The following is a 23915-nucleotide window of genomic DNA, read 5'->3' as shown; positions in this document are numbered from 1 at the left end:
GGGAGGGGAGCCGCTCCCACAACCAAGGTTAGAGACTATAGCATACCCTGCCCAAGGAACTTCCTCCTAAAGGAAGGAGGAGACATTTGAACCATGTGTATGTTGCTTGGAGCAAGGGGCCTTCCTGTACGTGGGAGGAATGTGGAAGAAACTCCTAAGAAGTGAGTTTATTGTCAGGAACCCGACAAGGCTGTTCTGCAAAAAGAGAGGGAGAGCAACAGCAAGGTGCAAAAGCAGGTATTGTGATTGGGCTAGAAAATGGAAGGGATTTTTGAGACAGATGTGAATGGGCTTGTGGTGTGAGGCGATAGAAGGACTTGAAACATCCCAGACAGTGGAGTCCACTTCAGAAGTAGGTCATGGGAAGGCACTGGCAGGCAGGATAGGGGATGGTCCTAAGGTAAGGGTGAGGATCAGGGGAGCGGCAGGCAAGTCTGGATGGAAGCATATGTGGGGGGGGGGGGGAGGAAAGCATAGCCCCCAACTTGTGAGGAAGTCCCTTCCCATAAGGGGAACAGGGCACTGTGGAATGATCAAAAAGGAGTGGGTAAAAATTAGAGAGTCAAAAGCACAAACAAGGCTAGGTGTATGTAAGGGTTGGTAATAGGCCCCCAGAACTCCTTGAGGACTGAATATGTAGTCCTGGTGTCTACCTGGAAGGAGACAGGCCTACCTGAAATATGTAGTTACCCTGGGTTCCCTGTGGAGTGATGGTAGTGGTCAGGTGATGGGGACCAGGAAAAGGGAAAGGGAAACCAGAAGGGCTGGATGGGCTTGGGGACAGTCATGGTCCAGTGTCCCTCTTGATGGCATTTAAGACAAAGGCCCAGAGGCTTATGAGGCTTGGGACATGTATAAGTCCAGTGACCCGTCTGATCACATTTAAAACAGGGGCCAAGTGGTCCCAGGGACTATGCTAAGGCCAGCTAAATGGCTTGAGAGAGCATCTGATATTTCTGCTTCTGGGCCTTCCATCTCTCCCGTTGTACACCTTAAAGGCCACTCCCAGAACCTCTGCTTGGTGAGTTAGGGGCCTCCACTCAAGGCACCTTAGTTTGGCCTTAATATCAGGGAAACTCTGGGAGAAAAAGCACGTCATTAGTAGTTGTCTCCCATCTGGAGACTCAGGGTCCAGATTAGTATATTCTAATAAAGCCTTGGTCAGGTGGTCTAAATATGCTGAAGGGTTTTCATTTTTATCTTGTATGAATTCCTGCAGCTTTTCATAACTGCTAGCCTTATGGGCTGCCTTTCTAAATCCCGCCATGAGGCAAGTAATGAACTGGTTTCCTCTAGTTATTCCTCCAGTAATTATAATCCCAACTGGGGGTCCTGATCAGGAACTGCTTCAGTGACATTTGGATGGGCAGGGGAGGTCTGATGTACCTCATCAGCATAATTTCTAGCTTGCTCCCAAAGTCACCTGTGCTCCTTGGGAAGGAGCTTATTTGTCAGAGCCATAGATGGAGAGAGGCCAAACAGGCTTGGGATTCAGGACTTTTATGGGGCCAGCTCAGGAATTAGAGCCAGTTGAGTCCTAATGGGAGGGCAGGGTTAAGGGTGGGATTGGTATGAGGGAGTGGTGAGCCTTTCTCAGAATCACCCTTGGGCTGGAAGGTGAAATTTTTCTTAAAATAGCCGCTGTCACTTAAGATGCCTGCTCAAATGCTAAGCAAGGACCTTAAAGGGGGTGGGAATAATATTTGGAAGTTGTCCAGGGCCATACACCTATTAAATAGCAGAGCTGAATTCAAACAAAAGTATTTTAACTCTGAGCCCAGAGAAGAAGAAAATCACTTTCTTCAGATGCAGGCTGGAGAATACTGGGAACTGATGCATAGCCCATGGTGGAAAGGTGAGGGGTTGTCAGAGGATCAAACTTTAAAGACAGCAGCATCTGCTACATATGTCTGGCACTGGGGACATGAGCAACTCTGTCTGCTCTTTGAAAATAATGAGAGATGAGAGCTGAAACCAGTCTTTGCTTTTTTGATTCTGAACCCTTCTCAATCTTTGCACATTATTTTACATGCATTGCTCCTTGTATTACTGATATGACCACTAAGAGTTCTGCTCCCTCACATGTTAAAGTTTAAACATTAAAGAAGCACGCTGAGGCATGCATATAAAGTAGGGTTTATTTAAAAAGGGGTAACACAGACTTCTCCCGTGAGGGAAAAGTGGGCTATAGCTGGTATCCTGGTATCCCAAGAAGTGACAGGTTGGTATGAGGTGCTAAGGGAACAAAGCACCAGGCAACCCACACACGTGAAAGAACAACTAATCAGGCACCAGGCACCAAGAGACAAGTAGTGATGGTGCCTTATAACCACCTGTCAATCAGCAGGGTCTCCTGACATGGATCTCAGCAAGATCCCCTGACCAACCTCAAGAGAATAAGGGACTTTAAAAACCCCCCTTTCCTGTCCCAAGCCCTCCCTTCCTACCCTAAACCCAATAAAATTCCAATCCGACTGAGGCTGGGTGTGATTCCTCCCAACCAGCTCTGCTGGACCAGAGGATCTCACCAGGAGCAAATCTCAATAAAGTCTTGTTCAGCTGCTTTTAATCTGCCTCCTTTTGATCACGGGTGCCTGACCTTATAGTAAGGGTGTTCTGCCTTTTTATAGGTCTCAGGCTTCCTTTGTTCTCCTGCTCTCTTCCTCTTATCTCTCTCCTTCCTGCTTATGACTAGGCGTCCTGCTCAGGTAGGTTGGCCAAAAGGTGGGAAACAGATGGGCTAAAGGGCGAAGGGCAGGATGGAGCAACCCTGGATACATTTATTCAACTTTATAGCTCCCTGTAGGGAGGGGTAATTCCTGGGACAGGTTACCTTAGTAAAGGGTTGGAGCAGGGGAAAGTGTAGGAAAGGCTCTGCAGGAATTAACATTTCAATCCTTCAGGGGACAGTCTCCAACTTCTAGAGTCACTTAAAATTGGCCTCCTAGATCTGACCTGACTAGATTTACCTATCTATATGGACTGCCTGTCTAATTCTGGCTTCATTACCAAGATAAATGGAAACAAAACCAGGCCCTATAGTTTCAGTGACAGCTCTTCAGATGCCTCACTTGGCCAACTTTTTACCTCTAGTTCTCAAAGATTATATAGAGTGTTGAAAAGTTGCTTTTTCTACACTCACTCTGTTAATGATAGGAAGAATTTTCAAACCACTTCCTTAACAATGAGTTACAGGTACAGTTGAATAGTAAACGCCAGTCCTTGACAAATTGGCTTCTTTGCCCATAGGGCACATTCCTGAAATTGCTCAGAGAGGTCAACCGGCTAAGGAAGGTTTGAATTTCAGCTCTAAACACTGATACCCACTTTAAGACCTCCACCACCCAGAGCTGCCCTTATCATCTGGGAACGTCTCCTTTCCCAGCCACCTATCTCCAGGCCTGTTCTCCTTCCCATAGCTTTGAGGTAGTTCACCATTTGATTCCTAATTTCTGGTCTGACTGTGAGAAACTGATGTGACTCCATTTTTGAGAAACCAGCCTCTACCTCGGAGCAAAGCCTGTCCAAGGAAGGGGGTGTGACCCTTGTCCTTGGAAAAACCCACAGAGCCTTTCTAGGTACATACCCACCCTGCTGAATTGTAACAGGAGAGATCTGCTGTGCCAGGCTTGACTATGGCTTTCCTTTTGGACCCCATCCACTTAAATCACTAGAATAACACCTCCCTACACAAGCTGGCATGAACTGACCTTTTTATTGCAAAGTTGAATAGTAGTACCTAAAGGTAGAAAAAGCTTAGCTTGCTACAAAAGTACCTGCTGAGAGGACTATTATCTGAATGGTAAATCACAGCAGAAGCTAATATCTTCCACAGGCTGTGGGAAAATACTCAGGACTTAATAGTAATAGTAAAAAATATTCAGGAAAATAATTTAGAATCTTAATTCTTTCCCTTGCGGAAAAACTAAAGAGAATGAGCTAGGATTACATGCTGGTTAGTAATGGACCAGCCAGAATATAAGACTCATCCCTGAAGCATCAGACCTGAAAAAGTAAACGAGGTTTATATTTTAACAACTATAAATGAATTAAGATTAATTTTGTTCTAAAGTCTTTCTAGGAATTAAATAAAAATCCTTTGAGATCACTGAAAACATTCCAGATGCTACTCACAAAATAGGGAAGCATAGAAACCTTAAAGGCATTCAGTTGGCCCTCTGAATCTACAGTTTCCATCTGTGGATTCAACCAATTCAATTAAGAATACTCCCCCCAAAAAGTATCTGGACTGTATGAACTTTTCTCCTTATCATTATTCCCCAAACAATATAGTATAACAAATATTTATTTTATAGTATTTACTTTGAATTAAGGGTAGGTAATCTACAGATGATTTAAAACATACTGGAGGATGTGTTGAGCATCCTGTGATTTGGTATCCCTGGTGGATTGCTGAGGTGACAAAATGCCTGTTCAGACCTGTCTCTGCAGGCAGCCTGATTGGGTTTTATCCAGTGTGCCAGGGGTGTGTGGACTCATTCGAATTACCAGAGGCAATTCAGAAGTCAACTCATTTGACCACTCCTTCCCCAAAGAAACCATGCATGTCCCTCTAAGAATGTGGCCTGCCTGGCTTGGCACAACACTTAGATACAGGGTCAGAAAAGGAACCGAAAAGCACTAGTGCAGGGTTCATTTCCATTGGCCAGCTAGGGGTCCTCTGGTAAGGTTCCCATGAAACTCAAGCAAAACATTCCACCTCCTCACTTGCAGGAAGCTGACATGGTACTACCTAGCTTCCGGGGAGACAGGCTGGCAGGGATGAAGAACTCTTAGAGGTGTTACTATCCTGGGTATCTAAGGAAGTCAATACACAGCCAACTCTCACACCTGCCTTCATCCACTGACCCCTTCAGGTAGATCTCACCTTGGAAAATCTGGAGTCCTTAGGACAACTGGTATAGTCTAGACACTCGAGAGAAATGAGAAATGGCTGTCTTTGATTTCTGAGTCTTTCTCCTTTCTCATCCTCCATCTTCTAATGACCCTACCTTGCAGGGCTATTTCAAGGTAGCACTCCTCACAATGGGCAGAAAAATCCCAGTCCTTGGGAGAAAGCTAAAGAATCTATTGTCACAAGCTAGAAGTAAGAGTCTTCTTCCCTGTGACAAGTACTTGAGAGCCATACTAACTGGAGGACAGGAGCAGTCAAGGAATGGAAAGGTAAGGAAGGGAGAAACTCAGGAACACAAAATCAACCATCTTAGTCTCTTTTATGTTTTGATGTTACTGAAGAAGAAAATTGGCCCAATAGCAAGAAATAATCCCCAAAGAGATCACAGCAGGCTGCTGCCACCTTGTGGTAGTTTGGTGCAAACATGGGTGCAGAAAATCGGCTGGCCAAATTTTCAAGAAAAAAAAAAGTAAATATGCACATAAAAAGCACAGGCACCTATAATCCCAGTGACTTAAGAGGCTGAGAAGGAAGACTGCAAGTTCCAAGTCAGTCTTGGACACTTGGTGAGATCCTGTCTCAAAAATAAAAATAGCTGAGGATGCAATGTAGTGGTAGAGTGCCCCTGGATCCAATGCCCCATACTGTAATGAAATAAATAAATAAATAAAAGCACCATTATTAAATCCTTGTGTACAAAAATGGTTAGGTTTATTCAATGTCTTTGATGTTTACTTCAAAACTACATATGGGTCTTCGCTGCAAAAAAAAAAGCTTTCTCATGACCTGCCTCAGAGCCTCTCCATTAGCATAGAACTCAAAGTCTTTTCTAGACCAACTCAAAGCCTTTTCTAGATCCAATGCTCTGGAGGAAAAGCAAAACAGCCAACAAACACAGAAAGGATAAAAAGAAACCAGCTGTGCCCCCAAAAGACTCAAAAAAGTCATGTTATGTACATAAAAAATTCTCGGTCTGTTTGGGATGGAAAGTGCGATGTACAGTCCAGTCCTTCTGCAATGACGATAAAAAGAGTTCTAGTCCTCCCCACTTTCTCTTGCCTTACTTCATGGCAGTTTTCATCACCCATTTCCAAAGCTCCCACCAGGTGCTGATCCAACTTCATCACCCATGTCCCTCAACTTACACATTGTTTTTTAAAGGTATAAGCTAGTGCCAGGGAAGGGGTTAGAAACTTGAGAGAAACTTTCTCAGCACAATTCCAAATTCAGAGATGAGGTCTTCTCAGATAAGGAAGATGATACCCTCAGACACCATGACCTGGTTGTCATCCTGCATTCTGTTCAGCGCAGACTGTATCTCTTCTGCAGAGAAAGGCTCTTCTTTGTCCCGGTTGATGGATTCTGTGAGGCGATTCATGCCCACAGACTGGGCATGAGCTTCTCGGAACACGTCCAAGAGAGCCACTTTGAATGCCTTCAACCTGCCCAAACGGGAAAAAGAGTAATGAACAGTAAACCCAAACGCTCTCAGGCATGATCCATACTGGGAAAACCCAGTGAGACAATACAGCAGAAGTGTTCCCAGTATTCTCATTTAACACACACACCCCTCACCTCTGATGGCTGCTTCATGAGTATCTTTCTTTAAAGCTAACCTGGTGTACTATTAAGCTTCCTGCACATTGAGAAATAATACCACTTTAAAACTAGAGGCCTTTAGCCAGGCATGGTGGTCCACACCTGTAACCCCAGCAACTGAGACAGAAGGATAGAAAGTTTAAGGCCAGCCTCAGCAATTTTGAAAGGCCCTAAGCAATTTAGACCCTGTCTCAAAATAAAAAAAATAAATAAAAAGGGCTGGGGATGTGGCTGTGGTAAAGCTCCTCTGGGTTCAAGCCTCAGGAACAAAACAAAATGAAAAATAAAAAGTACATATCCTTTTATAAGTTATAAAAGCTACCAGGAGTTCTTTATACTACCCTTGCAACATTCCTCTAAGTTTGATATTATAGCCAGACTCTGAAGTGTTTAAAACCTCTTAGATCCCCAGTGTTACTCTGTTGCTAAGCAGCTCACTGTACACCCTCCCCACCCTAGGAGCAAGTTCTTGCCTTTGTAGGAATTCACCCAGTGCAGGATCAAGTTCTCCACTCACCTGGATTCACTCAACTCTGCCTTCTGGGATTCCTTGGTCTCCTGTGTGTCTGCTGCCTTCGGAGTGTGCACTTCAGAAGAAGATGGAGAAAACAGCAAAGTGAAGCCACTGCCACCCACACCAAAGAAGTTATATTCTCCACTCTCCACCCCTCAAAGCTTGCAAACACATCTTATTTCCTGTGGTTCTTATGGGCCAAGCAGAACAATTAGAAAAAGGAAAATCACAACTGAACAATAAAGAAAAGAAGTCAGGCCTAGATGCTTATACCAGGCTTGGCAAAAGATCACAGTTCATTGAGGAGGAAGCAAACTGAGTGAAACTTATTTCCTCCTATGTAAGTTTCCCCCGAGATTGTCTTGGGACAAACCTCTTCAAAACAGGCTCCTCTAAGTAGGGAGACAAATGGGAGACCATGAAAAAATACAGTGCATCTCTGTGCACTTCTAAAAAGATCAGAAGTCAAAGAAACAGCCTCTTTGATCCGTTCGGGAAGGCTCACTCACCTTGAGGCATTTCCTCTTCTGTGTCACTGAAGTCATAGGGGTCATAAGAGTCTCCATCCTTGGCATCCGACTGCCGAGTCTTCCTCCTAAAACATCCACAGAAGTCAAGTGAGACTTTGGGGAGCCCTATCCTGTGCCTCTGACCAGAAATAAACAGAACTATCTACAACTGAAGTGAAACACCAGGACCAGGCCTGTCCATACTACTTTTTCTATACGAGACAATCTCCAAACAAAAATAGGCCCCTGATGTGAAAAAGTAGCAATGGCACCCTGTCTACCTCTCTCCCCAGCTCCAATAAGACTTTCCTCTTACTTAGCTTGGCTCCACCCTACCTCTTCCTCTTCTGCTCGTGGTCTTCCTGGCCTTTCTCTTCATCTTCTGACTCTGATTCATCATCACTTCGCTTCTTACGTTTCTTCTCCTTCTCTAGAACCTAGAAACAAGAGAAGTGTGGGTTCCTTGAGGGGTCACTGATGCCAGGGAACTGAATACAGAACTTTTAAGTAAGGGTTCCTTCTACACCATCAGCAGAAATGCCTTCCAAATGTCTAATGATTTATCTAACCTCTCTTGTCCCCAAATCCCAGGGAGGGAGTAAGGCTGCTACCTGTCTTTAAAATGCTAGGAGGCCTTTCCTACAGTGAATACTCAATATTATGTTTACTGAATAAAGAAACAAATGGGGATGGGGTTCAAAACCACAATGGTCAAGTGGAAAACAATTCATTTCTTTATGAATCAGGTGCTCAATTGAAATTTAGGACAACCCCCTACACAACAAAGAGCAAAAGTGTAACAAACCCACAACTAAATCCCAAGGGCTGCAATTCACCAAATGGAGCAAGCAACAAAGAAGGAAAAGGGGTCAACGCTTCGAGACTTGGTATCTAAAATGATGGAGATGCAATGTCACCAACAGAAAGGAGAAGACAAAATGAGAAGCAAGTTTGAGAGTTCCTCTTTTGACATTAGTATTTGAGATGCCAATGGGCCACTTGAAGAGACTGCCAAGGGGAAAGGTACAAAGGGAAGAGGGGAGTCTCAAAAGACAATTCTTCAGGAAATATCTACTTAAGATGCAAAGGAAGCAGATGTAAAGAAGCAGCAGAATGAACCTGTAGAACATCAATTAAACCAGAATCTCTAAGAGTCCTGGCATCTGTATCACAGAGCTTTCCACAACATTTCAGGTGCAGCCAGGGTGGAGAACTGTGAATTCCTTCCCGAGGAAGAAAAGAGGAACAGGCAGGCAAATGCTACTTTATGCTTTTAACCCAAATGTAGAAGTGAGCCACCCTGAGAGGTCAGTGTACCTCTGATTATTTAGAAGAACCTCTCAGGCCCAACCATCTCAATCCTCACCTTCTTGAAGTAAGCATACTGGACCAGCTCCACAGCTTCCTCTGCATCCTGCAGGTCCACAGTCTTACTCATTCGGGCCTTTGCATGGGCCGTGGCCAATCGAATCAGAGTTTCCAGTGTCCGTGCTGTAACTGGAGATGTCTGGGGAAGAAAACAAGAATTACTTATTCAGAACCCTACAGACATGCCCAACATTCATACTGCAGCAAAAGGGAAGTGAAATCACTACCCAGAAAGCTCCAGAACGTCCAAGTGAAAAATTCTGAACTGTTATCTCACTTAAAATTTAGAAAGAAAATGATAAAGGAAATTTACATCAGAAAGTTCAGAACAAAGGGGCAGATGAACAAAGAAAATTAGACATCTTACAGTTGGAAAGTTAAAAGGTTAGAAAAAGTACATAAAGGAGAAAAACGATTGCCGGTCTACAATGCACCAGGAATATTAATATTTGTTCTATCATTTAACCCTCTTAAAAACTTAGAAAAGTTCTGTAAATGAGGAAAATGGTAATCAGAGTTTAAAGTAATTTATCCAAGGTCCCACTAAGAGAGTGGCATAAAATTGGTTATCTGAGGACAGATTTTTAAAAGTTGTGTAAATTAACATAAGTCCAGAAGAAGAGGAAAACTCCTGCATATTTCCAGCAAGTGGTTCTCATAGGATGGGTGCTTTTTATTTTCTGAATGGGATCAGTTTCAAGTGATACCCCAGTCTGCACTAGTAAACTGGAAAATTCAAATGGAAAGATCTGTCAAACCCACTAGGAACACAACTAAAATGCTGCATTATGATCAGTTCTTGGTTCAATGAGAGGCTCTTGGACACGCTAACAGTTCGTGTGTGGGGAGAACATTTAAAAAGAAAGGGAGCTATTTTCATATGAAGAAGACAAGTGATATCTAAACAATAACATGAGTGGAAGTCACGGGGAAGCAGGTTTATGCTTTATTCTAAGTTCCCTTACAATAAGAGCTTATTCGAAGACTTCAATACAGTGATGTGCTAAATATGCCGTCACTGTGTGTGGAAAGTCTGGGGCAGGAATACCAGAAGACAATGGGTGTGAGGCTGGAGTAGACAGTAGATGATCATGCCTACATCCAGGCATCTGTATTACATAATGAGGGCTTTGAACTTGGGTCTTTCTGCTATGAAATCCTATGTGAACTATACTGCTTCCAAAATATTTAGAGAAATTCAAGGGCAGCTATATTATCTTACTAGAAATTGCTCTGAGTAACCATCATGGTTGTTCAACTCTTGGTTGTTCACTCTTGGTTATTTGTCAAAGTCTAGCCCAAACATCACATTTTGGGAATCCTTCACTGACATTCAAATCCGTCCAGAAAATTCTATAGGAAAAATCAGCATCTTCTTCATCCGCACTCAAATTCACTCATTCATTCCTCCATGAGCACTCCACTGGCGTATGTATATTTAAATATGTATACGTGATCTTTATATCTACCTTTCTACCTACCACTCTCAAACTGAAGTTCTTTGAGGATAGCGCTTATTATTTTTACAACTGCACAGAAGAATAGAGATGAGGTCAGTTCCCAGAAGTCACTCATATTTTGCTGAAGGAGATGCATATTATCTATAAAATCCTTTTTTTCATTCTTTCTCTTTTTTTCTATAGTTGTAGATGGACAAAATGCCTTTCTTTTATTTGTTATGTGGTGTAAGGGTCAAGCCCAGTGCCTCACATATGCTAGGCAAGCGCTCTGGCACTGAGCCACAACCCCACCTCCCTCATTTTCTTTTTAAAAATTATTTATTAAAAAATGTGTCAATAGGAAGCCCTTCAGACCAGGAAGGAATTTTAACTAGGTTGAAATTAAATCTTAAAAATTTAATTAAACTTTAATTAAGTTAAAATGCTGCCAAAGCTCCCATATACCATATTCCTGTCCAAGGATACACTAAAGGGATCCCAACGGCAAGGCTCCCTCTGGACACTTACTCTGGCAGTATCGGAGCTCATGCTGTCCTGGCTGCGTAGGCGTGAATATTCTTCTGCAAGGTAGGCAGCTGACTCTTGTGTCAGAATGGGCTTGATGATTTTGGCCACATGGATGTACTTCTTCATGAATGCGGCACTCACCATCTTCTCCCTGGACCCAGGCACAGTGAATTACACTACCCTGCCACACCTTACTACCTTCTGGGTGAGTGGCCTGAGAAGTCAAGATCAAATGGCAGAGCAAAGAATCCAATATCATAATTGCCCTACTTATATAAAACATACATAAGGCCCTTTCATGTATTTTTATTTAACTTTAATTTGTAAGTTAGGTAGTTGAGATACCTAACTTTTTTTTGTTGTTGTTTTTTAGGTGAGAAATTACAGAGAAGCTAAAGTTTACTCAAATTCAGTTTTCTGACTCTAAAATTCTGTATAAGCAAACTAAAATGGCTTTGGCAATTATACTATATACTTCTTACTGTACCAAGGCCAAAAAACAGACACACTCAATCCCACATTTCATGCTTTGAACACCCGATCACAAGTCTCCTTTACCCAAATCCACTTGCAATTCTCCAATGCTTGCTATCTACTGACCCTTCACCATAAACTCACCATGAACAACTACATGGAGTCTATGAGGATGGTATCACATACCCACCATGAGGTGGGCACGTCATCAGAACATTTTAGAATCATCCACCATTTACAAAGCACTGGCCAGAATACATAATGTATCTGTGGACTCAGAAAAGAAGAAAACCGGCCCACACAGTTATGACTCCAAGCATGACCTTGGCATGAGCACCTAATGCCCTAAGTAAGCTCAGATGTACAAATCTCTGATCGCTTAAGGGAAGGTAAAAGAAATGCTCACTTTTTCTTCTTTGTCCCGTGCAGAAGGTTGTCATGCTTCTCATAAATCTGGGTGTCCTGCTGTTCATCTTGGGTGAAGTCGGGATCATCTGTTGCCAGGATATCCACAGCACTACCCAAGGGCATGGCTGGGAAACCCAAGTTGGTTGAAAGGAGAGTAAGAAAGAGTTTATTTAATCCAGGGAAATGCTTCTTCTATAGCAGAGAAGGAATAGAAACCAAGACTCACAAACCAAGGACCCAGAAGGACAAAGACACATGGAACCAACAAATAAGGGTAGAACAGCCTTGCCCAAACAGGATGCCCAAAGGTATTGCAGGACTCAAAAAAAGTTGAGAGCACCTGAAACACCCACTTTCCCCTGGGTTGAGCCTGAGACAACAGCATCTGTTGAGGACCCCTTCCATTAGTCACTCTTCTCATGGCCTCACCATCGCCATCCTGCTCCCCAGGTGCTCTGTAGCGATGCATCCTTAGGACATGGTCTGAGATCTCCCGATCCTGCTCAGGATCCATCTGATCCAGCATGATGAAGAGCAAGTCAAATCGAGACAGCAGTGAGTCCTGGAGTCCAATGTTCTCCATTGGGGTCTTGTACTGATCATACTAGGGAACAAGAAAAAAGCAGAAGTGATATCCATAGGAAGAAAGCACAAGGCTAAAGTGATTCTGGGAGCAGAAATAGAAGACTGGACCATAAAAAAACAGACAAGAACTAGTAAAAACAAAAGGATTTTAAAATTATTACAATACATACAGCATCTCTTCTTCTTGCGACCCTTACCTAACTGAAGCTCAGGTAACCTAACTAGGAGCCCACTTCCTAGCACATGCACTCTAACAGACTGAGCATGGTATCACCCCAGCCCTGCCCTTCCCAAGCTTGATTCTGCTGGTCTCATTCACAAGACAGGACCAACTGAGAGGTGAGTCCATCCTCTACCTGTCATAAATATAGGACCAGCTAGTTTGATCAGAGAGATTAGAAACCTTGGAATCTCTTATGAGGTGATGAATTAAATCTCAGCTAAAAAGACCAATGACCTAGAAATCAAAAATGTCTTAGGAGTTCAGGGACTTTTCTTTGATATTGAATAAATAATGATACTGAATTATTGGATTCTTTTCTTTTCTGTGTGTGTGTGTGTGTGTGTGTTTTGCCAGGGACCAAACCCAGGGCATGCTAGGCAAGCAAACCCTGATACTCTTCATCTTTCAGTTTTGGCCCCTTTGGGCTGATGCCTGTCTTCTCACATTTCATGGTCAGAAAGCATTCCAATAATCTTGTTGGTAATAACAAAAAAAATGTGGACCATGGTCACATTCAGATCCTGCCACTTTCTTATACTTCCCAATCCTTCTTCAGAAGGATTAAAAACACATTACTGGCAATTTAAAAACCTATGGTTCTCAGTCCAGGCTGCACATTAAAACCAACCTATAGAACCTTCCTCAACCACAGCTATCAAGAGGTCCAATCCAGAGATTTGGATTCAGAAATACACACTATGGGATTATTAACTGCCAAAGCATCATTTGAGCTGTGGATTCAAATCCTGCATTTTCTGGTTGTGGTACTTCATAAATTATATAACCTATGTTTCCATTTTCTCATCTACAAAAACAATTTCCTACCTCACTTTACGGAGAGAAAGAAAGAAGTTGATAAAAATAAAGCTATTAGGGCTGGTGATATGGCTCAGCAGTAGACTATTGCCTAGTATGCACAAGGACCTAGGTTCCAACCCCCATACTGCAACAAAACACAGCAACAAAAACACAACTCTTGTCTCTTCCACTCCCAGCCTATAATTTCAGTGAAATGGTGTGGAGTAGAACACAAAAATAAAGCTATTAGAATACAATCTTTTCTCTCTCTCTCTTTGTGGTATTGGGGATTGAACCCTACCATTTTACCACTGAGCTACATCCCCAGCTTTTTTATTCTGAAATGAAGTGTTGCTACGTTTCCCAGGCTGGCCTCCAACTTATGATCTTCCTGCCATGCCTCCCAAGTCCCTGGGATTGAAGGCGTGCACAGGCATGAAGCAGTACTTTCATTTTAATAACACAAGCTACCTGGATTGTGAGACTACAGATCATTTTGTTTACTTTTTTTGTATTTTGAAAAAGTTATTTATTTTTAAATAAATAGCTTTTCCAGAGAATTCTGCTGTGTAGGAATGGGTAAGAACACACTACTCCAAACCAAGCGCAATAACAAGATAATAAGGGCTGGAGTTGTGGCTCAGTGGTAGAGCACTTGCCTAGCATGTGTGAGACACTGGGTTTGATCCTCAGCACCACAATAAAAAAAATTAACAAATAAAGGTATTGTGTCTGTCTAGAACTACACACACACATACAGTGTGTGTGTATATATATAAAACAACAACCAAAAAAACAATATGTAAATTTACTTTGGCCTGTTATTCCCCCAGAATTAACTTCTTGGCCCAGTCATTCAGCAAAACCAAACAAAGCCAAGGACATGGTTAAGGGCATTATTCCACTCACCCTGCCATAGACAGGATTGGCAGCTGCCAAAACACTGCAGCGGGCATTTAGCCGAGCATGGATACCAGCCTTGGCAATGGTCACTCGACCCTGCTCCATCACTTCATGGATGGCTGTGCGGTCCATGTCAGACATCTTGTCAAATTCATCAATGCAAACTACTCCTCGGTCAGCCAAGACCATGGCCCCTGCTTCCAGACGGCGCTCCCCTGGGAAGAAAGAAAGAAAAATAAGAGTTTTTCTTATGGTCTGAGTCTGAGTTATAGGTAACAAAGAAGAGGGATTATAGTCTTCTTCCTAAGCACATGTAAAGACTTTGGCTCTGAAGCTTATAGGAAACTCTAGCGAATTCACCTTTTCAGTCCAACCTGAACAGTATCTCTGTCTCACTTTGACCCCTAAGTTTAGCCTCTTCTAAATTTCCTTCATAAATTCTCTCTTCCTCCTCCTCTTCAAGTGATAACCAGATAGACTCCCTGCTCTTTTCACTGGTCTTCAAATCCCTTCCTCAGTTGATAAACTGTCAGACTTCATTTTTATTTTCCTTCTGTTTTACTAAGCTTTCCTCTTTGAAATTCTTTTAAATCATCTTTTAGGAAACATTCTTGTCAATAGAAGCTCATCCAAAGACTTAAAATAATTCACCCATTACTGCAGGATACTCAGTCCTCTACAACCTGGCCCCAACGAACCTTTCAGCTCTATCTGCCAAACATAAGCCAGTGCCTAGATCAAGTTCAAGATTCCATGCTTGATTTCATTCTGGGTCTTTGCTAAAGACCCTTTTGCTCTTACCTGTTTCCTGGTCTGTGGTGACAGCAGCTGTCAGACCCACTCCAGAGGAGCCACGGCCAGTGGTGGGGATAGCCCGGGGTGCAGTGTAAAGCACATACCGCAGAAGCTGAGACTTGGCAACTGATGGGTCTCCTGTGGGATGGAGGTGGTAATGACTCTTTAGAAAATGCCCCTCATGCCACCCTGCAGTGAGTTCAACTTTTCCAGCATAGTTCTTAACACCACAAAGATGTACAGTACTGTAACTGTTTCTTAAATATTATTTTCTTCACTTTTTCCTTTACTACTCATGGAAGGATACATTTCAGATATTATAAATCAGGAATACCAGGAATGATTTTAAGGAAAAAGATCCACTTTTGCTCTCTGATAGGACTGAAATACTACTAGGTGCAGAATACACAATCTTACATATTACAAGTTGTCATCATCAGTCTTCAAAGTCAAAGCAAGAGTCTAAAGCAAATCCCCAACACCATACCTATCAGAAGAACATTGATGTCCCCACGGATGTGGCTGCCATTTTCTAGGTCTCGTTCCACCCCTCCCAGGAGCAAGCAGAGGATTGCCTTCTTCACATAGTCATGCCCATGGATACTAGGGGCCAGTGACCTGGCCAGCTGGTCAAAGATATCCTAATGCAGAAATAACAATAGAGTATAAAGCCTAATGAGATTCATTGTAGTTTTGCAGAGCTCTATTTTATGTGCTAGTCTACAGAAAATGCTTGGAGAAATACACAAGCCTGAACATTCTTCTGAATTATAATAGCTTCTGAAGACAAATCACATTATCAGACCATCATCAGAGCAGACACAGAGTCTAGTTCCAAAACTTGTGTAGATGTTTAATCTTCCAGCAAAAGGAAAAAAAAAAAAAAGTGTTTCCTGATTCAAAACATTTTAGGCTTAATAAGAGTGTGTACTATACTTCAGCAGCAACCTTTATCACACATTGATATATTTTATTCAACTCTAAATGTGGATATCCTGTCTTCATTTTAAAAAAAGAAAAAAGCCAGGCAGAGAGGTGCACACCTATAACCCCAGCTTCTCAAGACACTGAGGCTCAGTGGTAGGGCACTCATATAGTACATGCGAGGCCCTGGGTTCAATCCCCATTACCACAAAAAGGATAATAATAATAATAATAAACTAAAACAAAAATAACAGCATTGTAAACTTATATAATAATACATCATTCATGTCCTCAGTAATAAATAAGACTCTATGGTACACTGATATTCTAACTTCAAAGAAAAACACCTGACCTTCCTCCTGATCCAGCACAAAGATAGTGACATACTCAAACACAACTCTTTAAGTCCATTCCCACCCTTAGTCCCCTGAAAGGGGCCCAGACCTTGGAGCGGGTTTTACTGAACTTCTTGATCTTGGCTATGTCTTCTGCAGAGAATGAAGGCTGAGCATCCTTGCTCATCTGCTTCACATTACAGGCAATCAGGACAGTCCTAGAGCAAAGAGGAGAGTAAGAGAAAGCCTGTTATATTCAGTTCCCAACATCAGGAGCTAGTTCCTCCAGCAGCAGTATGCCTTTTTAGGCTACTGAAATAGAACAGCAAATCCAGAGAATAAGGCTATCTGAAATGAACAACTGATCTGCTCTGTCTGTGATCCAAGTAGGTCAATGATGCCCACTGCTAAACTTTATTTATCTCCTACTGGGTTACAGAGGTTAAGACAGAAGTGTATATGGGAAGGAGGTGGAAGTAAGTGAGAAATTTAAAGCCATGAGGCCGTAATCTTGTCAGCAATAACTCCTACTTTTGACAGAAAAGTGGTATCAGAGGTATCCCATTTTGTAGGCAGCTTGCTAAAATACAGCAAGCTGGAGAAATACACTATCAGAACAGAACTCCCAACAGCATCCCAAGCACTTCATGGCAGACTCTTTACCTGAAGGTCCCTGAAGTGTAGCCTCCCTTCTTCCCAGGAAGGCAACGGTAAGTCCCCACCACCTGGACTCGGTCACCAGGCTTCACTTTATCTACTAAGTCATCATCCAGAATAACATCCACAGAGCGGGGAAGCTGGCCAGCTGGGGCCTTCTCTGGCATCTCCTGGATAGTGATGGTCTGGTGGTCCTTATAGACTGAGAGGCCATATTCTGTCTCAAGGGGATTGTTTTCCTCATCCTACAGAAAGGCGCGTAAAAAATAGTGTTATTTTAGTCTTATCTTAAAAACGCCATACTCATCTGGTATGGGAAACATAATTCAGAGTTGACTTCATAAAATTTTAGCACCCGGGAACAACCCTATCTCTGGTCTATTTATAAACTACCTAATTAAGGGACAACACATACTCTGATGGAACTGTAGCTGTATTAACATCTAAATTAGGATTTTTATTCCTGCTATGAAGGTGAATATATGCTTAAACTCAGTTTTTCCACTGCTAGGTAATACTCAATAGAAACATTCATCCAAAGCCCTTCACTACAATGTTCACAGTAGCACTATTCCTGATAGTAAAAAAATTCAACAAGTATCCAAACCATTGATAATAGGATGGTTAAATAAACGTGTCTAGTCCCATAAATGGATACTACACAAAAATAAAGATATATGAAACACCCTTAAAAACAAAATGGATGACTCTCACAAACACAATGTTAAGCAAAAGAAGCCCCACATAAAAGAGCAATTATGTAAAACAGGTAAAATTAATCTATACTGTCAGACATCAGGATAGCATGGCTCTCAAGAAGGACTTCAGAGTGCTAGGAAATTTCTGTTTCCTGTCTGGATGCTGGTTTAAAAAAAAAAAAATCAAGTTATATACTTCAGTGAGCTTTCCTATATGCATATTAAACTTCTATAAAGAATTCTTAGTTTTACTTCCTTAATATTTGAATTTTCTAAAAAAAAAAAAAAAAATCAGCCAGGCATAGAAGTACACATCTTCTTGTTTTACTTCCTCAATATTTGAATTTTCTAAAAATAATCAGCCAGGCATAGAAGTGCATATCTATAATCCCAGTGATTCAAGACAGAGGCAGAAGAATCGCAACTTGAGGCGAGGATAAGCAACTTAGGTAAGTCCTAAGCATCTTAGTGAAACCATCTCCAAATTAAAAAAAAAAAAAAAATTAAATAAAGGGCTAGGTATGTTGCTCAGTGATAAAGCACACTTGGGTTCAAGCCTAGTACAAAACAAACAAACAAACCCAAAAACCCACCATTTATTGTGCACTGGCTATGTGCCAGGAGTTATGCTATAATTTTATGAAATTATCTCATGTAATTATCACAGCCTAAAGAAGATGTTTTTCACACTTTATGGTCAAGAAAATAGATTGAGAGAAGTTAAGTTTCCCAAAGTCAAAAAGTAAGTAGCAGAACCAGGGCTCAATGCAGGTGTAACTTCAAAGTTCATGTTCTTAAGTACCACGTAGACAATATCCAGGAGACCTGGCCCACCATAATTCACTTCACAAGCAAAAAAAACTTGGCCATAGTCATCAGCAGAAGAGTGTCTCTGAAGAAGAATTTTTGAAAATAGAGAACTTAATGAAGACATCAGGGGAACTTAAGAAATACAATTGGCCTACACTAAAGACACAAAGGTCTTAATCCTTAGGCTGATCACTAACTGGAGCCATAAGTGAGTCACTTAGGCTTTCCAAATGTCCGCATTTCATCAGAAGTAGACCAAGAGATTCTGAAATGTTTTTCAGTTACGATTCTGACAGTCTTGTTTTAGGTCTTTACATGTTTGATTTTCCTACCAGTTGACAAGATTGAAGACAAGGATCCACTCATATTTTATCTTTGTCCTCCATAGTGCCTAACAGTGCTCTGGATACATCAACTCTTGATTAAAATTTTATAAAACCGGGGGGAGTGGAATTCTTTACATACTGAGTTCAGACATCAAAGTAATTTATTTTAATGATCTTCTGTCTCATAAATATATAAGAAATCCTGCATTGTCTTTGATTTAAATACATCTGAACAATAAAGCCATTTCTAGGTTAACCTCTCACAAATCCAGTAAAATATTTACAGACTATACAAAAACATAATGAACCATAAATATTTCCCATTTTTAAAAAAAGCACACATAAAATTATGATTATAACTTTGCAAAAATATCTACATAGGTAGCTTTTTTTTCTTTCAATCCTTCCATAGTATTTCATATTTTCTAAAGTAAGTATTCTTTTTTAAAAAAAAAATAAGAAATGTGGGATTTTCACATTAAACTTTAGCCTGTATTGAATCTTTCCTTTGGATTTAACCTTATTTTTCACCCTACCTATCTCTAGAAGACCAGCTATTACACAATTAGTTGAATTAAAGGTATCTTTTGAATCCAACCCCAAAAGAGGTCCAATTAATTCATTTCCCCTCACCTTGGTGGGATAGACAGAACTGGATGGAAAGGCCACCAGGGTGGTAAGATCAGAATAACGTCGCTCTAGGGTCTTCTTGGTAGCAGGACAGTAGTGGACACTACGAACAACTTTGGGACGAACTAGAGAACCTAAAGATGGAAAACATGCATATAAAGTCAACTAGTTACACAGTGATAGGTGTGGGCTCCAAATCCACGCAAGCCTATGATGACTCCTAATGCTGTGTTTTCCTGAATGGTTAAGCTATTTCAACACTACTTGTTGTTGTTGTTTTTATATATGTATATATAACACATCACCATGTCCATGAAAAATTTTAAGTGCCAGCAATCCCGACCAAGAACTACAGGAATTCATAGCTGAACTGAGAATGTCAAGAGCTAAGACTCCTCTAGTTCTCAGCAGAATTAATCAATTGTACCAGCTCATGTCACCACTAAAAGTCCCCCTAATCACTGTGCACACAAACTGAGCTCCTCTAAGTTTTACTATATAATTTCAATGCTCCACTTCTCTGAAATTAGAAGCTACCTTGATCTACCTTGCCTCTCCTGTTTTCCTGGCCTCCCTCAGTCTGTGCCACCTCCATTCCTGGGTGCCTCCCTTTAGCCCACTCACATTTAGTTACGATGCCTTCCACACAGACTACACAGCTGAGGAAGCATGAAGTTAGAGTCCGGGGAGAAACATGCTTAGAGCCAAAGCTGCCCTCCAGTCCTATGTAGAATTCCTCATACTGCTTGGCATAGGTAGCATCAATAGAAGCCACAAAATCCTTTAAAGCCCGCTGGAAAGCAACCAGTTCCTCAAAGGCATTGCTTAGGAGGCTGCAAATGGGCAAGAGAAAAAATAATTAGGCAGAGCATGCAGAATTGGGGAGGGGCGGGGGTAGGCTGACCCTCAAAACAGAAGTAAACATTCTTAAATAATTATGGTCAAGGAGAAAATCCAGCTCCTACTTTCTTCTTCCACCTTATGAAGATTTAGCAAGGATTCACTTTAATTCAAATTATCAGAGATTTTTAAATGTTATTCAGCTAATCATTGGAAGGAGGGACACTTGAAAAGAAAATGCTCACCACCTCCTTTTGAAAGTAAACAACATAGGTACAAGAGAGGCAATGAAGGCTTATAGTCAATCCCATGTTACCCAGCCCTTTCCTAGGAAGCCTGTTACAATCTGGGCAAGAGAGATGGAGTCATGCTCACTCTGAGCCAGGAAATCCCCCCAGAGACCTCTGCCACTCACCGGTTAGCCCTCTTTTCATTTTTCCTGCGCAGGTCATTCACATTGACAATCAGCCGGTATTGGTTGTCACTGATTAGTTCCCGAACTTTGCTCTGATAGATTCCCTGATCTTCCTGCAGATTCAAATTCAAACGAACAGATTCAAAACTATATGTTTCTAAAAAGAAGCAGTTCTGGGCTGAGGTTGGGGCTCAGGGGTAAAGCGCTCACCTAGCACATGTGAGGCACTGGATTTGGTCCTCAGCACTACATAAAATTAAATAAAATAAAGGTATTGTGTCTATCTAGAACTAAAAATATTTTTTAAAAAAAGAAGCAGTTCTCCACAGCAAGAAGAAGAAGAAGAAGAAGAAGTTGTTGTTGCTGTTGTTCTCCACAGCAAGATAAGTAACTCAATCTTTGCAGAGGAGCTGAATCCCAATTTCTCCTTTTCATTCACTAACACCAAACTAAAAGTTTGTTACCCTACTGGGGACACTATAAGAATGATAAAGAAAGCCAGGCATAGTGGCAAAGTATTCAGGAGGGTGAGGCATGAAAATCCCAAATTCAAGGACAGCCTCAGTAACTTAGCAATGTCCTAAGCAACTAAGAGATCTTCTAAAAAAAAAATAAAAAGGGCTGAGGATGTGCTCAGCATTTAAGTGCCCCTGTTTTCAATCCCCAGTACACAAAAAGTAATAATGACTTCCTTATTTCCATTATCAGAACAGCTCTTCTATATGCTGTCATTTCTTTGGGGGGAATTAAAATAAGCTCATAGGAAATCTGAAAAGGACAGCATTAAAAGCCTTGCTAAAAAATGGAAATTTAATAGAGATATGCTTGTTAGGTCCCTAAGCCAAAATAACTCCATTTTGAAAATCAGCACCTGCCCACCCAGGCATGACATTCCAGTTAGGCCCACCTTGAAAAAGTCCCTAACCACCCAAACCACAGTAACAATCACAGGACCAGACGGGTTATGTTTTTTAACTACTGCATTGTACATGACTATATACTTAAGAAATTTTCCAGCAGGCTGCTGCACCTTGCAGAAAGGCAGCCTGGTAGAGATATTCTCTGTCAATAAACCTTTGCTTGAACTCAGAGATGTATCTCTCTGTGGATATCTGTGCCAACTACCCTAACAATACTAACTCGCTTGACTGTAGTTAAGCATTCCACTCCATGTATCTAAACATGTCATACACCTTAAACACATAAAATGAAAGTGTAAATTAAATGGACTCTTTAAAAATTTCTCATTTAAACTGCTTTTAATTTATCATCAAACTTTCAACATGCTTTATCAACATTCGATAGCTTTAAATTAAGTTGCACACAAAAACCCCCTTTTTGCAATGTTTTGAATACAAGACACTTTATCTGCATTTTATTTAGTATGGAAGAAAGCAGCCAAATTCGGAAGTCTTTTTTCCTTTACTACAATCTGAGCACCCTACCACTTGGCGGGCAGGTCACTACTGTCCTACAGCAGTCGCTCCCCATCTCCCTCCCTACCCCCACTCCCCATGAAGATCAAGCGTAATGCCTAAAAGGCCAGGGCTGGCTTTGCCATTTTGTTTGCACTTGCTGGTAATCCGCTGCCTTTCGCGCGTGGGGCCGTCACTTTTAAGGCTTGTAGGGGCAAGTTACAGGATCACCAAGAGGGCACCTATAGAACACTCACTAGCGATTCCGGGAACCGCGAAAGAAGTTACAAGATCGCACTGAGAGGCTCTAGTGCCGATCCGCCAGCTCAGCCGCTGCACACAAGCTGCAGATGTGGACAACCTCTAGTTCCCCGCACCGTTGCTGCTCGGACTAGGAGCTGCAACCCACGAGGCCTCCCTGAGGAAGCAGGGGCACCTAGCGCCGGAGCCGGATCCCGGCGACCCCCTCACCTCGTCATCCAAGAAGTCCAGGTAATCTCGCTGAGCCTCCCGGAGCTCCACATCGTCCAGGACCACGGTCCCTGCCATGCCTGCTGCCTCGGAACTGCCTCTTACTAAGCCGCGTGGAGACCCCCACGGATGAGCTCCACTCCGACGCAAAACCTTCCGAACTTTTCCCGCCACAAAGCCTTCCTGGAGGAAAAGGCGGGACTCAGGGAGTAGATACACATTATGATTGGCTGGCCCTCCAACTCCAAATTGCTAGCATCCAATCGAGACGCTGTTTTTCCGGGGTTTCCGCCCGGGGTCTTGAGGTGGCGGGAAATATGCCTTCCGGGGTCCTACGTTGCTCTCCTCCCCACTCCGCCCCTTCGGACAAGAAGGCTAACGAATGGGGTAGAGAAGAAGTGAGCGGACCCTGCTCATTGGGCCGCTGCAAGGAAGAGCTCTAAGAGACGGGGAAAGCGCTGCGTTCTGGGAGTTGTAGTCCTCTCCTTTTTCCGGCTCTTAGTACAGCCTCAATTTGGCTTGCAGCAGTGTCCAACTTAATCCGGCAATGGGATTAAGCCAAAAAGCAAACTAAACATACGAGAATGGAGGTTTATAACGTAGGGAGATGAAAACATAAAAGCAAATGGTTTTTAGAATGTATCCAAATCATAACTGCCCTCAAGGGCATGGCGGAGGGAGTTAATTTTGAGAATCAATGGGATGGAAACTAGAATCAGCATTTTAAGGAAAAGTATATTTAATGCAGGACCCATTTGCTATCTGAATAGCGTTGCTTGAAGTATCTTATAAAAATAGCAGGGCACCAAGACTGTGAAGATACACCTGCAAAAAACAGAGACCTCCTTGTGTATTCTTATACAGAATTCTGAACAGAATTACCACGCTATCTTACTTGCAAACCGGTAAGTTAAAGGCTTTCTCACCTTATAAAAAGATCACTGGATCCTTTTAAATAACTGTTGTGAGCGAGCTATGGTGATAACAGACCAAACACTAGTGTGTTTTTCCACAATGTCAGAATTTTTGAATAACAATATATTCCAGGTTATACCACTTTCATCCGTGGCAGTTCATCTAATACTTGTAGGTCACCTTATAGTCATAATCCAGGCAATCCCAAATTCTTTTATAACAATCTTAAAAGGTTAAGAAAGGGTTAAGGCAACCACAGGGGTTGGGGAGGCTGAAGTGAGAGCAAAGGCAGAGAGCAGATAAAAATGCAGTCATTGTAGGCGTTCAGATAAGATTAGAACCAGCCAAAGAACTTGTTCAGGGTCGCAGAACTGTCAAGGGGCAGGAACTTATCAGCCAAGGTCTGGACAGAAGGCAGTCT

At 42.1% G+C, this 23915-nt stretch overlaps 1 protein-coding gene across 2 annotated transcripts; it reads right to left on the bottom strand.

The window, feature by feature from the left end:
- Positions 1 to 5643: 5643 nt before the first annotated feature.
- Positions 5644 to 22889, bottom strand: Mcm3 (minichromosome maintenance complex component 3). Of its 2 annotated transcripts, XM_026400882.2 has the most exons (17): positions 22580 to 22889; positions 20694 to 20806; positions 20063 to 20271; positions 19442 to 19572; positions 16981 to 17219; positions 16427 to 16535; positions 15546 to 15699; positions 15065 to 15196; positions 14270 to 14478; positions 12184 to 12358; positions 11753 to 11879; positions 10873 to 11023; positions 8904 to 9044; positions 7874 to 7974; positions 7538 to 7623; positions 7032 to 7101; positions 5644 to 6357 (listed from the first exon to the last, which is right to left on the bottom strand). In XM_026400882.2, the coding sequence occupies exons 1-17, from the start codon at positions 22655 to 22657 to the stop codon at positions 6159 to 6161; spliced, it is 2424 nt and encodes an 807-aa protein (XP_026256667.1). In that variant the 5' UTR covers positions 22658 to 22889; the 3' UTR covers positions 5644 to 6158. The 2 variants fall into 2 exon arrangements, with proteins under 2 accessions (XP_026256667.1, XP_077657941.1); XM_077801815.1 differs by lacking the exon at positions 20694 to 20806.
- Between the last annotated feature and the right edge of the window lie 1026 nt (positions 22890 to 23915).

The sequence above is a fragment of the Urocitellus parryii genome, chromosome 8 (genome assembly GCF_045843805.1).
Source record: "Urocitellus parryii isolate mUroPar1 chromosome 8, mUroPar1.hap1, whole genome shotgun sequence".
In the NCBI taxonomy this organism is placed as follows: Eukaryota; Metazoa; Chordata; class Mammalia; order Rodentia; family Sciuridae; genus Urocitellus; species Urocitellus parryii.
Note: the sequence above shows the minus strand (reverse complement) of the source record. Positions and strands in the feature narration are given on the sequence as shown.

Excerpts from the sequence above, each read along its gene's own strand:
- Mcm3 (XM_026400882.2), bottom strand. The coding sequence starts at position 22,657 with ATGGCAGGGACCGTGGTCCTGGACGATGTGGAGCTCCGGGAGGCTCAG. Across the intron at positions 15,700-16,426 it reads TCAGTAAAACCCGCTCCAAG|GATATCTTTGACCAGCTGGC; the intron begins GTCTGGGCCCCT and ends TTTCTGCATTAG. Across the intron at positions 15,197-15,545 it reads CATCAATGTTCTTCTGATAG|GAGACCCATCAGTTGCCAAG; the intron begins GTATGGTGTTGG and ends TCCATCCCACAG.